The sequence below is a fragment of the Mauremys reevesii genome, linkage group 24 (genome assembly GCF_016161935.1).
Source record: "Mauremys reevesii isolate NIE-2019 linkage group 24, ASM1616193v1, whole genome shotgun sequence".
Taxonomy (NCBI): domain Eukaryota; kingdom Metazoa; phylum Chordata; order Testudines; family Geoemydidae; genus Mauremys; species Mauremys reevesii.
The window spans coordinates 179,620-206,697 of NC_052646.1; the positions used below are offsets into that span (position 1 = coordinate 179,620).

The window sequence follows — 27,078 nt, forward strand, 5'->3', positions numbered from 1 at the left end:
CCTATTCACTGATTTGTCCCTATTGTTAGAAAAAAAAATTCTTCTTGGACTGCAACTGAAACACAACTTCCCAAAGGTAACTGACCTGAGTGATGATAAATTGGCCTCAGGTCCCATGATCTGTGACTAGAATAACTAGAGCATACAGTGTTCATAGATGACATTTACAATTCAGTAGACAGGTCTTTGGTTGTTTTTATTTCTAATAGTCCCTGTACCCTCCATATGAACTGGATTCTGCTTCTGACAGGATTTTTTTACTAGTCATCTTATCCTCTTTGAAGATTATCTGTATAAATCACTACAGTTACCCTTTGTAGATAAAAACAACAAGGAGTCCGGTGGCACCTTAAAGGCTAACAGATTTATTTGGGCATAAACTTTTGTGGGTTAAAAAACCTCACTTCTTCAGATGCTGAAGAAGTGAGGTTAGTCTTTAAGGTGCCACCGGCCTCCTTGTTGTTTTTGTGGATACAGGCTAACACGGCTACCGCCTGATACTTCGCACCTTTGTAGATATTACAAGTTACATGCCAAATGCAAAGAAGATGCTGACAAATGCTGTAATCCCTGTCCCTGTTCATTCTGATCTCAAAATACTATATAATCCTCAAAAACAGCAGAAAAAGCCACCTGCAAATTTTCAAACAAAAACCCCACACGCAACTCTGGGCTGGGAACAGGAATTAAAAAGACTCATCTGAAAAGGCTGTTTTTTTGTTTCTGAAAGTTTTAAGCTCCTATTTATAACTTATAATTAAACTACAACAACCTCTTCCTTAACTATAAACGCATTCTGGCCAAAAGAAATAAAAATTATACTGCCTGACAAAGACAGTGCAATTTACAGGAGCCCCTTGCAGACCTCAAGCATAAGGTCCCATTCTGCCTCTAGAGGACCACACAAGGGAGAGCAACTGGTGTATTAGGTACATAGGAATTACCAGACTGCCTCAGAACAGTGGTCAATCTAGTCCAGTCTCTAACAGTGGACTGTACCAACAGCTTCAGAAGAAGGTCCAAGAAACCCTTCAGGAGGCAGCTATGGACCAGCCTGCAGGGCCAGCTTTATTAACGGTGAAGCCTGATTCCAATACCCGGTGGCGGTCCGGGGCTTCAGTGGCACTTCGGCAGCGGGGGGTCCGCTCCAGGTCTTTCGTGGCACCGAAGGACCTCCCCGCTGCCGAAGACTCCTGGAGCGGACCCCCCACCGCCAAAATGCCGCCAAGACCCCAGAGCGGTCTGCTGCCGGGTGAGTAAAAAAAAAAAAAAAAAAAAAATTAAACGGTGCCTAAGGCACGAGGCCCAATTCCGGGGAATTGGGCAAATCGGCCTAAAGCCAGCCCTGACAGCCTGCTTACAGGAAAGGCTGCTACTGAACCTCCAATAATTAGAGTAGTGGATTTCAAAATTTTTCTGGTGACCTAGTTGAAGAAAATGTTTAATACCAGTGATCCAAAAGAGCTGGAGATGAGGGGGTGTGGGAGAGGCTCAGGGCTGGGGCAGAGGGTTGGGGTGTGGGAGTGAAGGCTGCAGGGTGGGGCTGGGGATGAGGGGTTTGGAATGCAGGAGGGGGCTCCAGGTTTGGGGTGCTCAGGGATAGGGATTTGGGCGTGGGGTTGGGGCACAGGCTTACCTCGGGGGACTCCCGGTCAGCAGCGCAGTGGCAGGCTTCCTGCCTGTCCTGGCACCATGGACCACGCTGTGCCCCGGAAGCAACCAGCAGCAGGTCTTGCTCCTAGGCATAGGCATGCAAGAAGGTCTGCAAGGCTCTTGCCCGCAGGCACTGCCCCTCCCCCCAGCTCCCATTGACCGGTTCCCGACTAATGGGAGTGTGGAGCCGGTGCTCAGGGTGAGGACAGTGTGTGGAGCCCTGTGGCCTCCCCTCCTAGGAGCCGGACCTGCTGCTAGCCACTTCCGGGGTGCAGCACAGTGTCGGAACAGGTAGGAACTAGCCTGCTTTAGCCAAGCAGCACCACCAATGGGACTTTCAATGGCCTGGTCAGCAGTGCTGACCAGAGCTGCCATGACCCAGTGCCTTATATTCTGCAACCCAGTAATGGGTTGTGACCCGCAGTTTGAAAACCACTGAATTAGAGGTATGCCCTAAAAACTTGAGAATTTATATCCCTTCAAAAACTTGCAGTTGTGACCCTGGATGTTTTTATTATCCATATAAATAAACAATCCCATTTTAAATCCTGATAATTTCTTGGGTGCATGTGGAGGTGAATAGAGGGAGGAGTACTTTCTCCTTTCTCCTACTGGGGACCTGCAGCAGTCTGCAGAAACTGGGAATCATTCCTATATGCTGCCTAAGATGTGCAGAAATGTGTTCCTGCCCCTCCATCCCTCTGGTAGTTTTGGGAGTGGAATGAAAAGTTGGTGTACCAGTAGGCATTGGAAATGGCACTAAAAGGGCCTGAGCTACATGGTATGTGTCTAAGGCAGGGGTGGGCAACAATTTTTTCAGGGAGGCCACTTCATGAATTTTGGTAAGTCATCATGGGCCGTACATTTCTACTATATTAAAGGGGGGGGGTGCAGGGTCTGGGAGGGAGTTTGGGTGCAGGAGGGGGTTTTGACCTGGGGGTGCGGGAGGGGGTGCAAGGTGCAGGGCTGTGGCCGGAAGGCGCTTAGCACAGGCGGTTCCCGGACAGCGGCACAGCAGGGCTCAGACAGGCTGCCTACTATAGCCCCACGCCACTCCTGGGCCTGCAGCAGGGGTCAGGCAGGCTGCCTGCCATAGCCCCATGCCACTCCTGGGCAACCCTTCTGGGGAGGTGGCAGTGGGTCTCAGTGCACTGCCCGTGCCCACAAGCACCACCCCCATAGCTCCCATTGGCCGGTTTCTGCTGAAGCCAGTGCTGGGGGCAGCACATGGAGATGCCTCCCCCCGACCCCTGCCAGGGGTGCGCAGAGACATGCCAGCAGTAGCTGGCTGCTTCCGGGAGCAGCATGGGGCCACAGCAGGAAGGCAGCCTGCCTGAGTGCCCCGCTGCACCACGGGACTTTTAGCAGCCTGGAGATCGTGAGGGGGCAGCCAAAGAGCCTGGTGGGCTGGACAGAAATGGTACGCAGGCTAGATGTGGCCCACGGGCCGTATTTTGCCCACTTGTGGTCTAAGGCGATGCGGACTGCAGGCGGTTTACAGTACCACATTCCCCTACTGTGCACATTAGGAAGTGCGGGGGAAGGTAGCACAGGCACCGTGGACCTTAGAAGATCCACATCTCATTAATGCACCTATCCTGTTAATCTTCTAGGAGCTGTATCAGTAACTCTTGGAAAGTTACTCACAATGCAGCAGGAAATATACTGCATTTGTGCACTCAAAACAACATGGCACCCTACTGTCCACTGGTGTAGTTATAGTGGTGTAAGTTGCAACAGTACGGTTCTCTAGTGAGTATGCACCAAATGATGAATCACTCTTGCAAGAAACTAACTGGGGACCTGTGCATTCAGAAGCAGTAGAGTTTCCTAGCAAAGCTTATTCCAAACAGTCTTTCCCATCTGCTCATGAGCAGTTTGTTCCAACTCCCCCCAAACAATTTCTTCACTTTTTCCTTACTCCTATTGTCCTTTGTGCTTTGCCCTTTCCTCCCTCCCCAATCACTCTCACATTCCTCCCTTCGGTGTCTCTACTCCTTTCTTTCATCCTTCTGATCAGCTAATCCCCACCTAAGAGAGCACCACTTAGTAAATAAATCAAAAACAAAAATCCCCAGCCAAACCGAGGGCAAGAAGATAATGAAACTAACATGACATTTTCAAACCATCACATTGTTCATTCTCCTTGTCTGTTATATGCCGCCTCCTCCTCTCTCTTTCTGCCTGATTAAACTTCAACATCTTCGGGACAGGGAATTCCTCTTATGGTTTCTATACAGCCTAACACAATGACCCCCGGTCTTGGTTTGGGCCATTAGGTGCAACCATAATACAAAATAATAAAAAATAAGCTTCTATTTATTCTCTCAGTGATAACACTGGCACACAAAAGGAGCCGGATGTTCCACTCTGCTACACACGTTTTATGCTGGTATGACACCACTGATTTCAATGGAGTTACATAGGCATACAAATGGTGTAAAAGTGGAGACTGAGGCCTCAGAGGTGCGTAATGCAAAGGCTTTTCCATCTCAGAGTACTTACTTGAGGGCAAGCCACCTTAGCTTTTAAAACCACATGAAAGTCATGGACGCTGATTGACCCAGATCCCCAAAGGTAATTAGGCTCCTAACTTCCACTGATTTCAGTAGAAGTTGGGCACCCAAATATCTTTATGAATCTGGGTCATTCAAACTAACTAGCACAAGCCTACTCTGTCAAGCAGTCAATTATTCTTAATCAGGCCTTTCTGTGAGTCTCACAGTTTATTCATTCCCAGGAGGCACTTATATATGTTGAATAATAACCTATGTTTCTTACATCATTTATTTTAGATTATTTTATAAGCTCTCTGCAAGTAAGAACTAGAAGAGGTGGGAAGAGTGATTGTTTCAAGAAAAGATGCAGAGCTGTATGAATAAAAGCACCAACCACTTTTAGACAGTCTGTACAAGTGTACAATTGTACAGTAGAAGGCCAAGGACATTCTCTAGGTCTGAAAGGCTGTAAATCACACAGCTAACTAGAATTAGTATTAGTGGACGTGTTTAGGCAATAGCTACACACACCAGTTTAACTAAAAGTTGGATTTTAAATGTATTTAGTTAAACCAATGCAAATCCCTTTGTGTACATTATTAAGGGCATAGGTAGATCCCTTACTGATATAACCTAAATTGATACATGCCATTTTTAAACTGCTTTAAGAGTGCCCATATAAGGTATTGCATCAGTTAAACTAAATTTATTTTAAAATATCTTTAGTTAAATTGGTCCAAATTTGTGTGTAGACAAGTCCTCTGAATAATGGCACAAACAAATATTTGGATGTCCCTGATGCAGAATGTACTTTGGTAATGCACAACACAAGAAAGACTGCTGGGAACCAAACCATTTAACAATGGTCTACAAGGTTTGATGGGTATTTTATAAGAGTGCCATAAGGACTGTTAGAGCTGGGATTCTCAAACTGTGGGTCGGGACCCCTCAAGGGGTCGTGAGGTTACTACATGGGGGGTCATGAGCCATCAGCCCCAACCCCAGACCGCGCATTACATCCAGCATTTATAATGGTGTTAACTATATTAAAAAGTGTTTTTAATTTATAAGGGGGGGTTCACACTCAGAGGTTTGTTCTGTGAAAGGGGTCACCAGTACAAAAGTTTGAGAATAACTGTTCGAGAGACATGATGAGTGAGATAATTGCAGGTTTCAGAGTAGCAGCCGTGTTAGTCTGTATCTGCAAAAAGAACAGGAGTACTTGTGGCACCTTAGAGACTAACAAATTTATTTCACCATAAGCTTTCGTGAGCTACAGCTCACTTCTTCGGATGCGTAGAATGGAACACACAGACAGGAGATATTTATATTTCTCTGTATGTATAAATATCTCCTGTCTGTGTGTTCCATTCTACGCATCCGAAGAAGTGAGCTGTAGCTCACGAAAGCTTATGGTGAAATAAATTTGTTAGTCTCTAAGGTGCCACAAGTACTCCTGTTCTTTTTGAGATAATTGTGACATTCCTGTAATCCCCATATTCCTCATCTGTATATAATTGTGATATTACATTAAAGCATGCATTGTAAGGTATCAGGGGAAAGGTTATGATCTGCTGAAAGACATTGTTCTATCTAAATATGTGTATCATTAATGCATATGAAATTATAAGAATTGTGTTGTATGGTTTTCACTAAAATATGATGTGGGTTTGGGAGGCGCCCAACAGAGACAATGACAAGGGAGGTAACCAGCACCTGGATGGATGCTGTTGAACAGACATCACCAGCCATTGTCCAGCAAAGGCGCTATAATGCAATGATTCACCTGCATAAGACCACACCAGGGGAACTGATCAACCTTACCTGGGGACTCAGCAATGCCCACCAGACATGCCTGGTCTTGTGTTCTCCAAGCACATGGACTAAGGGTATAAAACAGGACACGGAGGCCCGTGCTTCATCCTTCAACTGCCCTCATCTATGCTGCAAGCAACAAGGATGCTGAGCAGATTTAAGACTCCAACAGAGGAGACTGGCCCAGGTTTCAAGGGTGAAATCTGTACTATGAACTGCAATATCCAGTGGGGTGAGAAAACCGCTTTATCTAGATGTTTCCCAGTCTAATAGGGTTGAGAGTTTAGATTGCATGCTAACATCTTATTTTATTTTGGTAACTAACTTGAACTTTTTGCCTACCCCATCACTTATTATCACTTAAAATTTATCTTTTGTAGGCAATAAATTTATTTGACTGTTTAGCTTTACCAATGAGTTTGTATGAAGTGTGTGGCATAACTGCTCAGGTTTGCAAAGATTGGTGTATATCCACTTTCCATTGATGAAGTGGTGAACCAATTAATAAATCTGCATTGCTCATCTTGAGCAGTGCAAGACGGTATATTCCTGAGGTGCAAGGCTAGGAGCTGGGGGGATTTGGCTGGTGCCTTTCCTTGTCTGATTCATGAGTGGCTCTGGGAGCATTCCTGCAATCTAGCTGGGTGTGGGGCTCCACATGCAGTTGTGCTGAGCACTGGCTACAATGACACTGCATATAGTGATTATTAGACAGTTTGCAACTGAGCAGTGCCTGGAGGGGTTTGCTGCTTGTCACTAGCAAAGCACGGTGAGAGACACCCAGGCTGGAGGGTTTAGGGGGCACAGCAGTCCCACAGTCCCAGACTGCAATCTGGGGAAACCATCACAATAATATATTTTCTGTTGGTGAGAGAGACAAGCTTTTGAGCTTACACAGACCTTTTCTTCAGGTCCAGGAAACGTATTGAGTATCACAGCTTATATAAAGTGAAACAGATTGTTTAGCATCAGTTCCACCTTACACTCTGAGTAAATTTCCCAGACCTAAAGAAAAGCTCTGTTTAAGCTTGAGGGCTACTCTGTCACCAAAAGCAGTTGGTCCAATAAAAGATATTACCTCACCCACTGTGTCTTTAATATCCTGGGACCCACTGGCTACAATGACACTGCATATAGTGATTATTAGACAGTTTGCAACTTTATACAGCAAAAATTAAACATCTTTAGTGAATAAGTTGTATGGGGCAGGAATTTTGTCTTCATCCTTGTTATAAAGCTCCTAGTACTCTGCTAGCACTATGCCAGTACTAATTTAAAATTAGGGCCCTCACATAAGTTAAATTTCACTCTATACATATTTAAACTAATTAAAAGGCAGAATATGTCACTTTTGATTTTCTTTGTTTTTAATACTATTTGGGGGTTCCTTAATGATGTTGCAATAGTGTACCAATTATCAGTGGTGAAAGTCACCTAGATTCCACAGTGATTTGCACAGGTTGTAAATATAAATAGATACATTGTGTGCTTACCATAAGAGAGAGAGAGAGTGTGTGTGTGTGTTTTATATAACACCTGAGAATAAAAAAGAAATGTAGCAACCATTTTTTAACCATGAGGCCTCATTCAAGAGTGGCCTAAAGGGAAAGTCTCAGATTTGGAGGAAAGAGAGGGGGAGCAGGTTGTATTCCTGAGAAATGCACATATTCACCTGCTGTCCCCCCCCCCCATCATTTGTTATGTAGGCAAGTCCTGAGGCCTTAAAAGTAATTGCTAAAATTTCTTTTTTTATTTAAAATGTTGCTCATTAGGAAAGTCAGGAGAAACATTTTTGTTGGTGACCCAGGGGACCAACAGCCATGCCTATTACTCAGCCACAGACTGCAGTATATGGTACAATGTGCACCAGACAATAACACTGAACAGGCACAATTTCTGCCTCTTTTACACTTAGTGATTCACTACATGGATTAAGCAGCTTCTTAAAACACAATGTGTCCCTGGCCCTAAAGCAGGGCCCCTCATTCCCAGCGCTACAGCCTCCAAGCATCTCTCCAGACCCACACAATTAACAGACTGATCTGAGCAGAAGGTATTTCAGCCTGCTAAGAAACAGAGGGGTTGAGGATACCAGCATCCTGGCTGTTCCAGAGTGAGGAAGGAGGGTATGTGCGATGAGGCGCCGCTCTCTTCCGTTCTGGGGACACGGCTTAGATTCCCCAGACCGCCCTGCCCGCATCCAGGTACATAGTGCAGAAAAAATGTTCCATCTATCCAGCTTCGTCTAAGGGCTAGAACCTGCTTCTGGAGCCGGGAGCTGTGTTGCTGCGGCAGCCCCCTCGGAGCCGTCTCTCCCCCCCAGGGAGCCGTGAACAAAGGCTCCAGCCAGAGGCCGGGGCGCTGCCTGGCCCGGAATAGACATCACGTCATCCACCTCGAAGCCATTAGGCAGCAGCGGCTCCATAGCTGCGCTGCAGCCCAGGCTCCCCGCACCTGCTCCCCCGCAACCCGCGGGGATGGAGATCAGGCCGAAGAGCAGCGCCAGCTCCAGTCCCGGCCTCCCTCGCAACCTGCTCTCTCAGTGCTGATGCTGTGCCCCGAAGCGGAGAGAGAGACTCTGCCCCACTCCTCCCCACCACAGCCGTGGGGAGAGCCCCCCTGACTGCATTCTACCCACCCAAAACGGGGAGCAGAGGGCCCCCTAGCTACTGCAACCCGCCCCGACGGGGAGTAACAAGAACTCTGCCCACACCCGTCCGATGGGTGGGCAGCAGGGACTCGCCCCCGCCCCGTTTCCCTATTCCCACATGCGGAGTTCACATGTTCTGTATCTGGCAGAGCATTTCGCAGCATCTTTGCCCCTCGCATCGGCCTGGGCGAGTCCCTGGCACCGACCCAGACTGAAGGAGTTGGCCGGCGGTGGACACTGACCGTGTTGCTCTAGAGGGGAGGCTAAGACCTAGGCATGCTGAGAGGGGGGCTGTTGCTGGGTACGGCCCGGTCTACAGAATGAGGAAAGTGGTGGGCACGGCCAAATCGCGATGGGAGGGGGCGGGCAGGATGGCGCTGGGCACGGCCGCGGAAATGCAGGGCAAGTCACTGGGCACGGCACAGTCTCGATGGGGGAGGGGAGGCGCTGGGCACGGCCTGGTCTCGGCAGGCGCTGGCTAGGACCCGGTGACCTAGCTCCACTCACCTAAGCCGGGACGGACACTGGCGATCTCAGCCATGGTGCAGCTGAACGGTGCAGTCGGGGTGCGGGATCCTGTACACTGGGGTCCCCCGGTACCAGCCTCCGCCCTGAGGATGCTCCGAGCCTGGGATGCAGAAGCTGGCGACTGGCCCCGATGCAGCGCAGACTCCGCCCACAAAGAACGATCTGGGGATTAGGCTCCGCCCCTCTCCGATGTCACCCGAAGAGGAAACTCCGCCCAATCGCCGACCCCACCGCCCGACAGTGCTGGGACGGGCAGATATCTGTGGATTCGCTCACCCCACATTGGCAACAGACGGGCGTATCCAGCACCAGCGTGCGAGGTGGAGCCGGTCAGGAGCCGGGGCATCCCACGCAGGGTGTATAGCCAGCGCAGGGCCTGGGCGGCGGTCTATCCCACACTGGGATCGGGGGGATTAGGGAGTTGGTTTATCCCACATTAGGGTGATAGTATGTGCATCCAGGGCGGGTTACTGCACTGGGCGGGGGCTAAGGAAGTGGTGCATCCCATGCTGCAGCTATCCCCCTCACTGGGTGTTGTAGGGGTCTATCTTTCCCGCAGAGTTGGAAGGGGACATGTCCCATACCGGATCATTCCAGTTGCAGAAAACTGAGGGCAATGAATCATACTGTGCAATAAATCTGATACAATAACAAAAGAGAGGGTGTGGGCGTGCAAAAGAGACATCAAGAATTTAAGGTGAAGTGAAGCTGGGTTAGGTCATGGCCCTGGCCTGGGCTTTGGGAGAAGCCTGCTTTGCTCTAGGCCAATAAGGAGATATACCAATCTCCTAGAAGTGGAAGGGACCTTGAAAGGTCAGTGAGTCCAGCCCCCTGCCTTCACTAGCAGGACCAATTACTGATTTTTGCCCCAGAGCCCTAAGTGTCCCCCTCAAGGATTAGAACTCACAACCCTGGGTTTAGCAGGCCAATGCTCATACCACTGAGCTATCCCTCCCCCTGTGTGAGTTCGGCCAAGACACTTAGTCGCTCAGTGTCTCGGTGGCTGTACGGACCAATTCAGTATCGCCTGCCAGCCGCAGCCGAGCAGGCGCAGACCCCTCCCGGGGAGCTGTGCCGTTTATACCAGATGTTAATCTCCCCAAGGCCTCTTGTGTGTGACATACATGGTCTGCCCCCCCGCCGCCTCCGGGAGGCAGATGTTCCAGCCTCGGATTCCCGGCTGTCTGGATTCCGCTCTGTTCTGTGCCCACACAACGCACACGTGGGGCGGAGGGAATGAAGCTCCGCAGGAGACGCTCCTAGCGCGGTAAAGAGACGGAAAACAACAAACATGGCGGCTCCTTAGCTTTGCGCCCTGCGAAGGTGGCGGCGCCCCACCGTCTCGTCACCAAACGAACATGGCAGGGGTCTCAGCTACAGAGCCAAGAACCAGGGCAGCGACCCCAGCTCGGTCTGCAGCAATCATGGCAGCTCTCCTTTCCCCCCATCCCCCTCAAGTTGGCGGTCATACTCCCCCCCCATGCCCGGAACAATTATGGCGGCGCCCGACTTACCTTCCGCCCGGAACCAGGGCGGCTCGTTTTCCTTTGCTCCCGAACAAACATGGCGGTGCCGGCGCGCGCGCTGTGCTCCACACGGGAGTCCGGACGTAATTTCCGTTTCCCGTTGGAGGCAGCGGCGGCGGCAAGCGGGACGGGAAGATGGACCTGAGGAGTCTGGTTGGCGCGGGGGTTACGGCTTCCCGGTTCCTGGCGCTGTGGGACGCTTAGGTACCGCCAGGCGGGCTCCCGGCTCTGACCGCTGAGGCCGGGCCGCCAGGGAGGGGTTGTCGTGGGTTTAGCTACGGGGGAGGGCCCCGGTCTCATGTCCAGGGGTGGGCTTTGCTGTGGTAAGAAATTGCGCTTGTTCTTTCAGGGTGGAGCTGGGGGACTGGTAGCAGAATGTCGCACTCGTTGAAGATGTTGCCTTGCAAGAAGAGAAGAGCTGTTGCTGTGGAGCCCCGGAGTCCTTCCGTCGACTTGAGCTCTCACAAGGAGTGTGCAGCTCTCCTCTCAGATGCAGAGTCTGTTAAACTGGAGTCTTCTAATCCTAGTGGTGCTGAGGAGCTCAGAGACTCTGTATCAAAGCACTGGCGAGTGAGCAAAATCACAGATACTCAGCCTGTGTCAGCTGCCGAGAAGACTGGTGCACAGCCTGTGTGTTCTGTAAGCACTGCTATCATACTGGATGAGGAGTTGCCCTTTTTGGAAACCACTGATGGTGGAGCCTCTAAGGGAAACATAATCCCAGGAAAAGGGACCTCCCAGGTGTGTAGCCAAAGGGCTTGGAAAGAACCAGTGGAGAATTTCCTGAGAAGTGGGAAAAGAATCCCAATGAAGCGTAGATCAGATCTCAGTCAGGATAGTGGTGAAGGTCAACTGAACACAAAAGAAACTGCGACGGCAAATGAATTTCTTGAGCAGGGTAAGGAGCAAGAATTCACTGAAGAAGGTAAATTAATTTGATATGGGTTGTTTGCTGCTGTCATTATTTACACAGCAGCAGAAGCACAGGAGGTATTTTACAAACAAAAGGGGATTGGGGCTCTGCCTCATAGAATGTTGGGTCTGATTTACAGCCCTGCTGAAATATAAACTCATGAATTTAAGCTATTACAGGAGTGCATCAGTTTTGAAATTCAATCCCTTATTATCTAGATAGCCAATATATAGATAAAGGATGGGGAATGGGATGCAGCAGAAACCAATTAAGTGGTGGTGTTCCGCATTTTTTGTTAGTTCTGGGAGTGGTGGTGTTTGTCAGGGAGGAGACTTCAGTTTAGCTCTTAAAGCCACTTTCTTGTCCAAGGTAGAAAATCTTCAGAAGAAAGAGAAAAAACCAAAAAATTGGAAAGTCAGAGAGAATAAGATATTATTTAATAAAATAAAATTGAAAGGACAACTCGTTTAAAATATTAAAGGAAATAGCTGCTTCCCACAACATTTAATCCAGGGAACTCATTGCCACTAGATATTATTGAGGTCCAGAGTTTAATAGGAGTCAAAAAAAGATAATCTGTTTATGGGGATAAGAATATCCAGAGTTTATCTGTACAATAAACATTTCTTTTAGAAGGAATATAAACCATGGTGCTTTAGGTGTAAACCAGCCATCTACTGAGAGATTAGGAAGAAACTTCTTCTGTGGGCAGGTTATTCCATTGCAGGATTTCTTGCATGTGCTTCTGAAACATATGAGTATCCGCCACAGTTGGAGACAGGATATGGGACTAGAGGAAGCATTACTTTAATCTGATAGGGTACTTCCTATCTGTTGATAAAAATCAGATAAGGAAACACTTGTTACTTTTGAGCATATAAAAATGCGTGTCCTGGTTGATTTGCATTATGAGATATTATGGAAGTTGGTAAACATTCTTTTGTTTTGACAATTATTTTTTTGAAAAGTCATGGGGAACTGGAGGAGAACTTGAGGTTTATTTCTGACATTGGACAGTAACAGGTGCTAAGAGGCAACTTCTTTCTAATGTTAGGTTGTTAGTGATTGGGTTCTGTCCTGAAGCATTGAGCGTTACATCATTTACAGTTTTGGCTGAGCTTGCAAAGGCTTTAGACTCAACTTGATTGCATTTCTGTCTGTCTGTGTGTAATGTGATAACTTTTGAACACTTTTTTGTACAATGAATTCCAGAATCTCAGGGAATGTTCTAAGCATCAGTGGCCAACAGGTCTGTTGATTTTGGGGAGTATGAGAAAAAGGTAAAATGGAGGACACGTGGGAGTCTCTGCCATCTTCAGGCACCTTTGCAATTGTTTGTAGGTCAAACGATTGGTTGATAGGATATTGTTATGCTGGAGGTATTACTGGGTGCTATCTCATCTTACCCATAGAATTTAACATGATGATACCCTGAATGACTTATCTCTCAGACAGAAAAATAATGGAGGATGCGGGTCATGGGAGAAAGTGAGGAAGAGGGCATGCACACAGACCCTGGCAAGGGTGGTGGGGAGAATAGGGAATGGAGCACACAGAATCCTTGGCACGTGGCAAATTGGAGGACCCAGGTATGGGGATGGGGGAGGAAGGTCACGGAGCTCCTAGCATGAAAAAGTGGGGAATGAGGGAGAAGGGGTTAATGGCAGTGCACACAGAGCACCTGCTATAGGAGGCAAATAGGGGAACCTGGGATGAGTAGAGGGAGGACTGGGAAGGTGCACAGATGCCTTGGGGTGGGGGATTGATGGACATTGGTATGGGCAGCATGGGGATGTACACAGAGCCCCAGCCGGGGACAGATAATGGGGAACTCTGCTGAGGAGAGGATGGGGGACACACAGAGTTCCTGTTACTCGGGGAGAGGAGAATGCAGGGCTGGGGCAGGGGGAGAGAGAAGTTGACGGGAGTCCCTGAAATAGAGAGAGGTAGGAGGATGGCACACAGGACCTTGGGTAGAATAGAGCAATGAAATGAGCCCTTTGAGCCTACTGCACACCGTCTACACAAGCTGGGAAGCGTGCAACTTCCTAGTTATCCTGCCTAATGTAACTGATGTCCTCATTATCCATATGAGTTTAATCTTTATGAACCCTACTAAGTGGTTGGACTCAATACCTTGTATCAGTAAGTTTTGTAGGTAATGTACAGTGTAAAATACTTTGTATTGTTTAAGTTTGTCTTTAAAACAAATATCTACATCTTGAAAGTGCTGTCTAAATACTAGCTAAATAGACAAGGTGGGTGAGGTAATATCTTTTAGTGGACAAATTTCTGCTGGTGAGAGAGACAAGCTTGTCTCTCTAATCTCTTGGGACCAACATGGCTACAACTACACTGCTTACTGGCTAAGTAATCATCCTTGAATTACTTTTAAAGAATAAACATTTGGCTAGATATGTGTAAAAACTGACCAAAATGCAACCAAATGTCCTTTCAGATATTTCATGCTATTGGTGGTCTGTGCATGAGTTGTCACCCTATATTTTCATTCTTAGAATAGTATTCCTTCACACAGGTGAAAGATTAGATCTGTCTTGTTAGGGCTTGTAAGGGAAGCCACCACAATCCGTAGCAGGACCTTCCCTAATCTGTAATGCAAGTTTATAACTTTATACAGATTTATTATAGCACTTGGGTTTTGTGACATCAAGTGGCAGGAGAGACTTCTGAACCACAGTGTATCACAGGAAGCACAAAGAAACTATGATGTAGGCAAAATACTAATTTGTTAGCTTGTTCACATTATCATTTTTTCCTGTTGCTATATAACTTACGTATTTAAAGGAGTTTTTGTGATTTCTAATATATCTGAACACTTGTGATTAAAATCCAGGAGGTAGCAAAAGCACTTATTACTTGTTCAACTTATATGGGTGTCTGCTTTTTTAAATGACTGGGAGAAGTGATGAGGCAGCATCAGAAGCCTAGGTGACCCATTTTTCTGAAGTTCACAAGCTTTGAATAGTGAACCCATGAGACCTATATTGTTGTAGGGTTTGTGGAATCCCTACTGTATTTGTATCATAGGTTTGTGCAAAAGAGGAAAAGCTAACTGGGGAGCAGCACCTTGAACAAAATGACCCTAATATGTGCTGTTTGCAGGGAAATCTCTTAAACTGCATACAGGGGTAGAAGTAATTTTGCAGAGACACCCCCATCCATCTGACAACCACTCTCCAAAACAATTGGCCCAAGTGAAAAGTTCCTTGCTGCTGCCCATTAAAGCTCCTGCCACGATCAAGACATCGAAAAACACCAAAACAGGGGAGCAGCTGCAGCAGACTGATGAGGAAACTGAGGACGTTGGGCTGTTTATTCCACTGGGTAAGTGTCTTGCAGGAGGAGAACCTGTGACATGGTGACACAGTACAACTAGAAATTCTCTGGGAAGGAAGCACAAAACTGGGGCAGGAATCCAGCCTTTGGGTTCAGCCATTTTGAATGAAATATTAAACTTCTGCACTGTAATTCAGTAGCTGACTAAGCCTAAGGAGCCCAGTGAGGAGCATGTTCTGAAACAAACTAGAGTTGATCCCTGCAGTGGTCTGTCTCACTTATTGCCCAAACACTGGCCTCCTAAGAGAAGAGCTTGGATGCTGCTCTTCTCTTCTCCTGAGTCAGCAATACACTTAGGCTTGAGAAGCATGTTAAGTCTGATAAGTTTTCTAACCCACTGGCAGGGGTAAAAGTAAGTTAGGTCACTTATCGGTATGGGCCCGGGGAGAGGTGGGGGGGCTCCAGCCCCCGGAAGGGATGGGGCCTTGGGTGGAAGGATCAGCACTAGGAGTCAGCATCCCCCAACCAGCCCTTTCAGGCTGCCTGGCCTGTGCCACCTGGTGCTCCCGTGTTGATTTAAAGGGCCCGGGGCTCCGGACGTCACTGCTGCACTAATGGCAGCAGCACCCAGAGCCCTGGGCCCTTTTAAATCGCCGGCCCCAGGGCAACTGCTCCCTTTGCAGTTAATTAATGTGGGCTGGGTATGGGCCGGTGGGGGTTCTTACCAGTACTGAGTACCGGCCCGTACCGGCTCACTTTAACCCCTGCCCACTGGTGCTGGGTTCCAGGATTTTCCTGATTTGTAGCCTGACTGCATGGTTGCTTCATGGCAACTCCTTCAGGAGGAGGGGAAGTGGCTAGTATGGCAGCTCTGTGAAGTCACTAGAGCATAGATGTCGAATACTTAGCTTAATGTATTTGTGGCCTCTGTGGTTTGTTCCGATTTTTCAATATCTGAGTCTTCCATTGAAAAATGTGTTCCTAGTTCTCATGGTTGTGAAGGATCAGTGCACTCTTGTCTGCCCGAGTCTGTTGTGGATTTGGGTTGTATGTGGTTATAAATTTCTATTCCAGCCCACATACTGTAACTAAAGATGGAATCCATCTTTCTCCCGAAGAGTGAGTTTGACACCCCCCACCTGTGACACCCCTCCCCCCCCGCACTAGTTATAACATGCACAGGAGCAGGTCAAAACACCAGTGTTTTAGTGACTCATGGTTTCTATTCGTGATCAGTAGGTGGAAAGCAGATGAGACCTGTTAATGTCTGCTGCATTCTGTCTTCTGGAGAGTCCCACTGCCTGAGTGGGAGGTTGAGTCTTGTATTTTGAAACTGAATCGTTTATTGGTAATCTGCAGAGGAGCAAGATTTAGAGGAAGGTGAGAGGAGGAAGAGGAGGAGGAAGGCAACCAAACGTAAACGTGAAGAGAGAGGCCAAGAAGAGGAGGCGTCCTTGGCTTGTGATATCAAACTAGATGACATGCTTGATCGCACCTTAGAAGATGGAGCGAAACAGCACAACTTGACCGTCGTCAATGTGCGAAATATCCTCCATGTGAGTGGGGTGGAGTGGAGATGTATGTCAGTACTAAGAAAAGGCATAGACCCTGTGTATCTTCCTGGGAAAGCTGGCTGGTCTGAGGTTAGCCTATGGGATTGCACAGGATTTTATAAATGGGGTAAACACAGACTAGTAAAGCTAGAGCTATCTATTGTTATAGGTGGAATTGATCCAGAACTCAGTCACTTACATTGTCATTAGCAGATGTTAATCTTTTACTTCCTGTAGTGTGATCTTTTGCAACTGGTTGTACCACACCTGAGATGTCCAGGACAAAGGCACAAGCTATTAAGATAGGATGAGAGGACATAGACTGGGAATGTACAAACTTCATATTTTCTGTGAGGACTGGGTTTCTTGGTAAAGGTCTTCAGGAATTCTGGTGGGACTGTTAATGGAAATGTAGTGTACTTAGTGCCAAAGCCAGCTAATTCTGTAGTGAAGCACTTGTTGTCAGATTCCAGTCATCCCTGAACTGAGCCTAGGGAACACCAATGCTGTTTTCAAAATAATAATTTATACTGTTTGTTTTAAGCTTTTCTTTGCATTCCAATAATGTTCCATGCCTTGATGGTCACAGGAATTTGTCCTTTGTCCATTCCCTCTATAGTGACAAGTGACTGACACTGCTTCTGTTTCAGGCAGATTCACTAGTTATTACTATGTAAATGCCAGAATGCAATAGTTTACCTTCCTCTACAGCCTGGTGCTGATGTGGTCATTTCCTTCCCAGAGCTCCCCATGCTGGCAACCTAGTTACAATATTTGGATTCAGGAGCCAGAGTGTCTGATCTCGTCTTATCTCCTCAACTTTTATTTTCTATAAGCTCTCCTTTGTTTTTCAGTTTTGTTTTTTGTATCTCTCTAGTAATCAGTGTGCTCTGAAATGTTGTAGCATTAAACTTGCCCTGGAGCAGTGGAATAGATACCATACTCTCAGTCTCACATGTGTGAATATATGTTTTAAGGTGCAAATTCTCCAGTGCTGCCCCACAGTAGCTTTTCTCATGTTCTTAAAACCAGCAAATTTGGGATTTTACATTGTGTGAGAAGAACAGAGCTGATGAAACTGATGTGTGTATAGACTGCACTGTTGTCCCTCCTAATAGCATTAGAAAGTTTGATAGGTTCATTCTACAGAATCTTTGCATGTAATGTAGGGCCTGCACTTTATCATAAGAGGAGCACTTAATATTTTCCTGTCCTCTCTCCACCTCCCACCACATTTCCAAGATTATTTTGAGCTGAGGTCTGATTCTTTTTCACAACAAAAATAAAAAAGGAGACTTGAAGCCAATTTTTATGTTCTTGCAGGAAGTGATCACAAATGAGCATGTGGTTGCCATGATGAAAGCAGCCATCAGTGAGACAGAAGACATGCCCATGTTTGTGAGTAACAAGCTTTCCCCTCCCCCATTGCTATCTATCCATATGCATGGTACCTTCAGATGCTGCTCTGACTGTTGGATCTTCCTAGTGATCTGGTGTGGGGAGAGAATAGGCTAAAGGTAGGATCATGGGAGAACTTGTATTGCAATATGTATAGGCAGTTTGAGACACTAACTACTCTGTTGGAACCTAACTGCTAAACAGAATCATCAGGTATAGTTTACTGCAGAGATGTCATGCCCACCATATCAGACAGGTGGTGTACTTGGCAACAAGAAACAAAGATATTTTCCATAGAGAGAGACCGGTGAAAAATGTTATAGTTAAGAGTTTGCTTTCTTTTTAACTCTTTTAGGAGCCAAAAATGACTCGCTCTAAACTGAAGGAAGTTGTGGAGAAAGGAGTGGTGAGTATGTCATTTGCATTTTTTTCCCATTGGTTTGGGAAAGGATAGAAGATGCTTTACTGGCCTCTGGGACAGTAGGAACTGTAGACCGGGGATGCTTTCTGTGAACTATTCCGAAGCCTAAAAAACGTTACAAGGTGAGGTGTGTGCGTGTGCCCATATTTGTAGTGATCTTAAATAAAGAAAATAGGGATTCCTTAGAGATGAACAGAAATGTACCAGATCAGAGTTGGAGTGGGTAAAGTGCACACAGTGAACTGAGAGTATCTAATATAGGAGGGAGTTGTTGCCCGACACCCAAATCTGCTGAGTGGTTTAGAAAGCATATATTTTAAAGTCAGATGTTACTTGGGTAATTGGGGAAATAGGATCACAAAACGCAGATGGTTTGTTTTAACACTATGAAATCTGATGTTACATGGATTATTAATAATTGTTTTATTTCCATTAGGTAATCCCTGCATGGAATATTTCTCCAATTAAGAAGGCTAATGAGATCAAGGTTAGCAACTGAAAGGTGAATCTGTGCTGTTTCCTCTGTCTGCAGAGTCTGTTGCAAGCAGATCTGCATCCCTACACAAAAATACTCATCTGATTCACCTTGGGCTCACATCTTTGGCCTTTTGTTTCTCTCTGACTGTTCCTTCTCCTGACTTGTAGCTTGTTTTCATCTTCCATGTTTTATTATGTGTATTGTGGTACTTCCCAGAGACCCCACTGAGGGCTGGGCACTGCCTATCTCAAAGAGTTGACAGTTTAATTTTAGATATGATGCAACAAGTGAGTGTAACAAACAATAGGATGACAAGGGTTTCAGTGGTAGAAGCATGTGGTTTCATAGACTAGGTCTGTGTAATATGAGATGCTGTGAGCTCATTCAGTGGCTTTTTAATATTGTAAATTGGGCCTGTCCTTGCACCTCTGAATCCACCCATTCCACAAGACTTACTTGGATACAGTTCCACATCCTCTGGAGCTCTCTCCTTATCTTGGCTCCTTCTCTGAGCTTCTCCACACATGTCCTGTGGTATGGGCATCTGAAACTGTAAAACTTTTAGCTTAAATCTGTAAAGTTCTTATATTTCCCTTGGTTTCACTGCAGCCTCCTCAGTTTGTGGACATTCCCCTTGAAGAAGATGATTCATCTGATGAGGAATACCAGCCTGAAGATGAGGATGAGGATGAGACTGCTGAAGAGGTAAATATGGCTAAACACATCTGATTATATCCCCAAAGGGATTTTAGTGCCTAACAGCCACTTTAGGCACCCATATTCAAAATCGGCTGCTGTCTAATTCTGTAGGTGGCTGAGTTGCTGCTGATAAAGTCCCTAGGTACCTAAAAATCTGCCAGGGGATATGTGCACAGCCACCTAAGTCCCGATGCCTGGGCGTCTAGCTCAGACCTAGGTCCTAGCAGAATCTTCAAACTGAGTGTTCCCCCACCTATGGTGTTTACAGGGTCCAATCTGGTATGTGTGCTCAGAGGCTGCCTTAGAGCACACCCTACTGGATTAGGTCCTGCACAAAACTGAGTCAGAGGTTGTTTCTCTCCCCCCCCCCCCCCCATCCCTCTTTTAATCCAATAGCTCAGTGGTTAGAGCCCTCATCCAGGATGTAGGACACCTCGGTTCAAATCCATATTCTTTCTGAGAGGATCTGCAGCTTGAACCCAGGTTTTTCATGTCTTGGGTGAGTGCTCTAATTGTTGGGGCATGAGTTATTCTGGGGAGGGTCTCTGTCTCTCCTGTTGAAGCTTTTCTAGTTTGCATAAAATGTTTAAATATTCACTGGGCCCTAGAGAGAGCGAGAATTATGCTCTGACCCAGTGGTTAGGGCACTGCCCTGTGATATAGAACAGTTGGGTTAATAAAGTCGTAGAATTTAAGGCCAGAAGGGACCACCAGGTCATCCAGTCCGACTTCCTGTATATCACAGACAACCAATGCCACTCAGCACCTGCACACTAAATCCCACAACAGAAATTGAATCAAGATATTCTAGCCCTCTGGAGTCTGAACTATTACGTCCCTCAGGCAGAGACTAGGAGGGACAGAGGCACACCAATGGTTACATGAGATATACCCAGGTAATCCTGGCAAGTGACTCGCACCCCATGCAATAGAGGAAGGCAAAAAAAACAAACGAGGTTCCTGTACATAAGAACATAAGAACGGCCGTACTGGGTCAGACCAAAGGTCCATCTAGCCCAGTATCTGTCTACCAACAGTGGCCAATGCCAGGTGCCCCAGAGGGAGTGAACCTAACAGGCAATGATCAAGTGATCTTCCTCCTGCCATCCATCTCCATCCTCTGACAAACAGAGGCTAGGGACACCATTCTTACCCATCCTGGCTAATAGCCATTTATGGACTTAGCCACCATGAATTTATCCAGTTCCCTTTTAAACATTGTTATAGTCCTAGCCTTCACAACCTCCTCAGGTAAGGAGTTCCACAAGTTGACTGTGCGCTGCGTGAAGAAGAACTTCCTTTTATTTGTTTTAAACCTGCTGCCTATTAATTTCATTTGGTGACCTCTAGTTCTCGTATTATGGGAATAAGTAAATAACTTTTCCTTATCCACTTTCTCAACATCACTCATGTCAGTCTGACCTGGGTGAAAATTTGCTCCTGACCCCACATATAGCAATCAGTTAGATCCTGTGAGTAAGAACCAACCAGGCAAGCATCTGAGAGACAGAATTCTTAGTACTACCTCAGAGCACTGGCCCACCCCATCCAATGTCATATCTCCAACTGTGGCCATCTCTGATGCTTCGCAGAAAGAAGACAGACAAACCAACCCAGAATATACTGGGTGGGAAATCCCTTCCTGACTCTTGCAGGTGAACAGCTGCACCCCTGAAGGCATGAGCTTTTTAGGAACATCAGCTAGATAGAAACCAGAAGGGGACCCTCATGAGTGCTGAGCCCTACCTGCTACCATCACAAACAACCCCATCATACAATACCACACGCACATTTATCCAGATCCCTTAAAAACTAATTAAAGGTGTGTGCCCCAACAACTCCTGTTGTGGGGTTGTTCCAGAACCTCACTCTTCCAACATTTTTCTAAGATTCATCCCTTGGTGTCCTCCCTGAAAGATTATCCTACTGGTTTTGGTTCATTCTTTCCTTCATAGTATACTGAGACTTTGACTTCATTATGTTAAAAGAAAATCACTGGAATGAGATATTAGTTGAAAAAGGGTACGTTAGTGATTGCAAAATTACTTCGCTGTGTTTTGCTTTTCTTTTCTTCTATAGAGCTTGTTGGAAAGTGATGTGGAGAGCACTGCCTCTTCTCCTCGGGGAGCAAAGCGATCTAGGACAAGGCGATCATCAGATATGATAGAGACAGATGAAGAGGGAACAACCCTATCTGAGGTACAGTTCATGTCAAAGCTCCAGAACTTTCTGAAATAGCTTCAGTCTTTCATTCTAAGTCACCAGTGAGAAATCATAATAAATGTTGATTGTTAACATTTATATTCTGGTAGCACTCACGTGCTGATTTGACTCTGTCCCATTGTTATGGGTGCTATACAAAGAGATGGATACAACCCATGCCCGAAGACCTTATAGTCCAGAGGTCGGCAATCTTTCAGAGGTGGTGCACCGAGTCTTCATTTATTCACTCTAATTTAAGATTTCGAGTGCCAGTAATACATTTTAATGTTTTTAGAGGGTCTCTTTCTATAAGTCTATAATATATAACTAAACTATTGTATGTAAAGTAAATAAGTTTTTTTAAATATTTAAGAAGCTTCATTTAAAATTAAATTAAAATGCAGAGCCCCTGGACCAGTGGCCAGGACCTGGGCAGTGTGAGTGCCACTGAAAATCACCTTGCGTGCCGCCTTTGGCACACGTGCCATAGGTTGCCTACCCCTGTTATAGTCTATGAATAGCAGTTTACAAAGAATCGGAGAGAGAGAGACACAGTTAAAATATATCCATTTTTTTTATATATATATATATATATATATATTTTCTAGTTACGTACATGTACTTAACTCCTCCAACTGCACCTCAGCTGAGCCATTAAACATTGGATGATTTCTTATAGGCATCAAGACAGATATGGGCCTTGGAGAGATTTGAAAGAGACATTAGCGACCTTATGCATCAGTACAGGGCTAGTCTCCATGAATAAGGAGTAGTGTGGAAAAAAGTACCAAAATGTTTGTGGTGGCTGTGGGCTGCCAAAGATGGTATTGCAGGTGGAGGAATGGGAATGGGGGAGGTGGGTGATGCGATAAGAGATACATAATGGATAAGTAGAAAGGCAAAGAGTTGGGAAGGGCTGTGAAGATTAGGACAAGAAGCTTACTTTTGATTTGGTGTAAGGAAGAGAGTTATTGGAGTGATTAAAAAAAACGGGGGGATGATCTGCTCAAGAGATGAGCAAGGAACATGATTTTAACAGCTTCATTTTGTCTGATTCCCTCATGTGCAACTGTAGGTTGGGAATATGTGATCATGAGAACAGATAATGCTATGTGCAAGAGGCTGTCTGACTTTCCCTGGCTTCTAAAGAGTGAAAACTTTTTATTCTGTTTTGAGCCAGTATTTTCTAGAAGTTAGGTCTTCCTGGAACCCCACATTCCCATACCCCTCAACATAACCCCCCAGCCCTCCACAAATAGCCTAGTTTTTCTGTTTTTAATGATGCTCCTTGCAGTAAACAGGAAGGTTATGGTGCTGCTTATCTTTTCTCTTCAGAAGCAATTATTAAGCCTTCACCTGTGGCACAGTGTATGAGATCAGAGGCAACATGGTGAATGTATTGATTTTCCTCTCCCTCCCTTTCTCCCTGCCATTGTCTCCTGTCATCAATTTAATCTCATATAGTTAAAATGCTTCTAGAGCTGATAATTTTGCGAACTGATTAGAATGAAATCTTTGAAATTTTCTCCTCTCCTGCAGAGCTCTGAATAGTTACATTCTCACCACTATTCTTGCTAAAAATCAAGTCTGCCAGAATCAGAAGAGTCCCTTTCCCCTGTGATGCTGTGTTTTATTTTGTATTGCAGTAGCACCTGATTGTGCAAGGCATTATACAAACAGAAAAAAGAAATCCTTGCCCTGGAGAGACTGACCTAAGTAAAAGATTTTTAACATGAAGGACTTCTTTTGATTAGGTTGAGATGGTTTCTACACCCCTTATTAGGCATATTAGTGCTGAAGTGGTTCCCATGGGACCTCCACCACCACCTAAACCGAAACAGAGCAGGGATAGCACTTTTATGGAGAAGCTGCATGCTGTGGATGAGGAACTGGCCTCCAGCCCAGTGTGCATGGATTCCTACCAGGTAATGTGATCAGGGATACTACAAAAATGACACTGTGGTGCAAGTATAACAGTATTGTTGTTGATGTAAGGTAGTTGTTTGATCTGTACTGTCTAAAGCACGTTGCTAACACTTTAAGATGCTTAAAAGTGAGAGAATTATACAAATCAACTACTTTTCCTTATTTATGCCCTTTGTTTACACTCTGCATTTCTCTCAGCTCGGATAATGAAAATCAGTTCCATCGGTTTCACATTTGCATTCTTTGTGCTATATTGCTCAGGTATTAAAACATTGCAGGAGAATGTTTCTAAAGTGTTTAGAATTTTTAAATTGTTGAAATGTTTATTTTTTTGTTATATTTTATAAATTTGCCAAATTTAAGCTGATCGTGTAAATTGCTCCCTTTAGGTGACACTGTGACTCAGCAGGGAAGCAGTAGACTGTAAAATTGGGAGCAAGAGACCTAAGAGGGTGGTGTAGTGTATTAATGATTGTATTTCAGTGAATCTATGGAGCTGCAATGATACAGACTCTAGCAGTTGTTCTGTCCGGCTCCTGTCTTGGAAAAGAGCTGTTGTGGTGATAACTGAGCAGTGGGGATGGACAGGATAAACCAACTGCTAAGGAGTAAAATATTGAAGGGGAAGAAAGCTCTTAAGGCAATAGGTTTGAATGAGGTGCATGTTGAAAAGATATTTATAAGTGATGTTAGTGTAATAACTACAGATTAATTAAATGTTACCCTTGGAGGGAACAACAAAGTAACATGAATCTTTTTGTGGCAAGAATCAGATTTTTCTGGTGTCAGGTTTGTTGTTGGTTTTTTGGCTGCACTGAAGTTAGAAGAATAATGGGGCAGCTGTGATTCCATTGTGCTTTCTCTCCATGTTTCAGTCTTTGGATGATAGCCTCATTGCTTTCCGCACTCGATCAAAGAGACCCTTGAAGGATGTTCCTCTTGGTCAATTGGAGGCTGAGCTCCGTGCCCCAGATATCACACCAGATATGTATGACCCAAATACTGCAGATGATGAAGACTGGAAAAGGTGGCTTGGGGGACTCATGAATGATGATGTGGAAAGCGAGGGTATGCTGCAATTCCTGGTTATTTAGTGGTATTGATGGGGGCATTTTCATCTCTGACGTTGATTAAGAGTTCTGTGGCAAAAGCTTGAAGCTTTCTCTTCCTGTCTATCCCAGGCAGTCTCATGTACCGTTAGCTTGGTTAGTAACATGGATATGTTCTCCATGCCAATATCCTTGCTAACCTTCCACATATCTATGTTGTATTGGTTCTAGGCTCAATCCTCTCTTCAAGGCTAAACATGCATTGACTCGTATACTAGTGTACTAGTATATATGCTAACTGCTGCCCATGAGTAATAATGAGGGTGTTGTGCATTTCAATTGCACTATAAATACTCCAGAGTCCTGTTTAACCAGCTCTGCTGTTTTTATTGTTTTTTATTTTCTTCCCCATGCTCCAACACACTGCCTGTATCAGCACCTAGATACTATGGTAATATGAGCTTTAGTAATGGATCTAGAGATGAAAAGTTTTGGCTGGCTGAGTCTGCTTATACAGAGAGCTTATAATGGCTACTAACACAGTGGATGCTCTTGTGTCAGATATTTTGAAGATTTCTTCTTCTTTTCTAAACTTGGCTTCCTTTCCTGCACTTGGTTCTACCTTTCTCATTAGACTGTAAGCCCTTCAGGGAAGGAACATAGACTTAATGTGTTTGCACAGTGCTTAGTACAATTGGTCTCTGATCCTGATTGATCATTTGAATGCAAATATATAATATAAATGTTTAATAATAAAAATTAAAATGAAACTTGGGAGCTGCTGTTCACATAACCTGATCCCAGAAACTGGAGTGAAGTATTTAACATTTCAACCTTCACCATTGCTGAAACTTTCCACAAGACAGCTTCCATAACTAGCAGGATGAAGCCAGCTGTTGGTTTAATGTCGATGCTGCCTTTCTCTTTTGTCAAGTATCAGAGGGGAGCCGTGTTATTCTGGATTTGTAAAAGCAGCAAAGAGTCCTGTGGCACCTTATAGACTAACAGAAGTTTTGGAGCATGAGCTTTCGTGGGTGAATACCCACTTCGTCGGATGCATGTAGTGGAAATTTCCAGGGGCAGGTGTGTGTGTGTGTATATATGTATATATGTGTATATATATATATATATATATATATATATATATATATATATATCTATATATATGTGTATATATATATACATATATATATATATATATATATATATATATATATGCAAGCAAGAAGCAGGATGGAGATAACGAGGTTAGTTCAATCAGGGAGGATGAGGCCCTCTTCTAGCAGTTGAGGTGTGAAAACCAAGGGAGGAGAAACTGGTTTTGTAGTTGGCAAGAGAAAGGTGAATAGATATTGAACCTGTCATAAGGACCAATATAACTGCTTTGGCTTTAGTTTCGTTTGCAAACTGAATTTAACAAGGGCTACTGAAGCAGGATAATGTTAGCAGAGGCTGGAATCATTGCTGGAATCATCTTCTTAGCATGTGCCTTAGGTGGCATATGACCAGGAAGCATCACTGAATTTGGTCTGCTGGTTGGATCATTAGTTTGCCTGGCCTGGGTGCTGACGGGGACGTGTGTTGACCTCTTTTAGAAGAAGTAGCATGACAATATCTTCTTCATGGATCATGTTTTCTAAACATCTTACCATTTTTGTTTCTCTCCTGGACTCTTTCCAGTGTGTCCACATCTTCCTTAAAGTGTGGGGCCCAAAACTGCACACAGTATTACAGCTGAGGCCTCATTGCCGAGTAGAGTGAAACAATTACCTCTTGTATCTTGAATATGACATTCCTGTTAATGCATTGCAGAATGACATTTGCCATTTTCACAACATTATATGAGTAACTCCCATTGACTTCAATGGAAGAGTAAAGCCCCAGGATGGGCAGGAGGAAACTTAAAATTAATTATCCAGTGAGAACCTGGAGCTTGGATTTGTTTGTCAGATAAGAAAATACAGTTGGGCCTATTTCTCATTGTAGTAGTGTTTAACTTGCAAAGTGCAGTATAGGGCACACCTTTTTTTATTTATCAATGTGGTGTTTTTATGTGAGGGGCACCATGTTGTATTTACCATCATGGTTTATGCTCTTATAAGAAACAAGAAAATAATTGAGAGGTTGATTCTCTATCTTGCCTCCTTGTGTCATCACTTACACCTGTGTACAGTGGGTGTAAAAAACACCGATTAGAATAGTGGCATTATACACTCACTTTCTGCAAATTTAGATGACACAAATTACAGCTAGTGGAGAATCAGTCTCTCCTTACTAAACAGGAATGGTTAAAATACTAGGGAAAGAAATGAGGGTGCTACAAGTGCAGATTGAAAGGAAGATAGTTTGTTATTACTACCACAGCAATTGAGCAAACTGGGACCCTGTTAAAACTAATACTAACTCAAGTCCTGCTTCTGTCTGGCAGGATAGCCAGTAAGCCCAGTGTTTCTCCCCAGGTTGCCATTAGCA

The 27,078-nt window shown here is 45.2% G+C and overlaps 2 protein-coding genes across 7 annotated transcripts in view; one reads left to right on the top strand and one right to left on the bottom strand.

The window, feature by feature from the left end:
* The window catches only part of SYT11 (synaptotagmin 11), a 31,317-nt gene extending 21,588 nt beyond the window's left edge, over nucleotides 1-9,729 (bottom strand). The window contains exon 1 of one of the 3 annotated variants that reach the window (XM_039512988.1): nucleotides 9,124-9,729. In XM_039512988.1, coding sequence (XP_039368922.1) covers nucleotides 9,124-9,157 — 34 coding nt within the window. In that variant the 5' untranslated portion in view covers nucleotides 9,158-9,729. The remainder of the gene's footprint in view (nucleotides 1-9,123) is intronic. The other 2 variants (XM_039512989.1, XM_039512990.1) reach the window with 2 other exon arrangements.
* An 811-nt stretch (nucleotides 9,730-10,540) lies between these two features.
* The window catches only part of LOC120390370 (GON-4-like protein), a 46,825-nt gene continuing 30,287 nt past the window's right edge, over nucleotides 10,541-27,078 (top strand). For 2 of the 4 annotated variants that reach the window (XM_039512980.1, XM_039512984.1), the window contains exons 1-11: nucleotides 10,719-10,874; nucleotides 11,020-11,595; nucleotides 14,707-14,928; nucleotides 16,240-16,436; nucleotides 17,757-17,831; nucleotides 18,187-18,237; nucleotides 18,689-18,739; nucleotides 19,340-19,435; nucleotides 21,509-21,628; nucleotides 23,386-23,556; nucleotides 24,433-24,625. In XM_039512980.1, coding sequence (XP_039368914.1) covers nucleotides 11,046-11,595; nucleotides 14,707-14,928; nucleotides 16,240-16,436; nucleotides 17,757-17,831; nucleotides 18,187-18,237; nucleotides 18,689-18,739; nucleotides 19,340-19,435; nucleotides 21,509-21,628; nucleotides 23,386-23,556; nucleotides 24,433-24,625 — 1,726 coding nt within the window. In that variant the 5' untranslated portion in view covers nucleotides 10,719-10,874; nucleotides 11,020-11,045. Of the gene's footprint in view, nucleotides 10,556-10,718; nucleotides 10,875-11,019; nucleotides 11,596-14,706; nucleotides 14,929-16,239; nucleotides 16,437-17,756; nucleotides 17,832-18,186; nucleotides 18,238-18,688; nucleotides 18,740-19,339; nucleotides 19,436-21,508; nucleotides 21,629-23,385; nucleotides 23,557-24,432; nucleotides 24,626-27,078 lie in introns of those variants that run through there. The other 2 variants (XM_039512981.1, XM_039512983.1) reach the window with 2 other exon arrangements.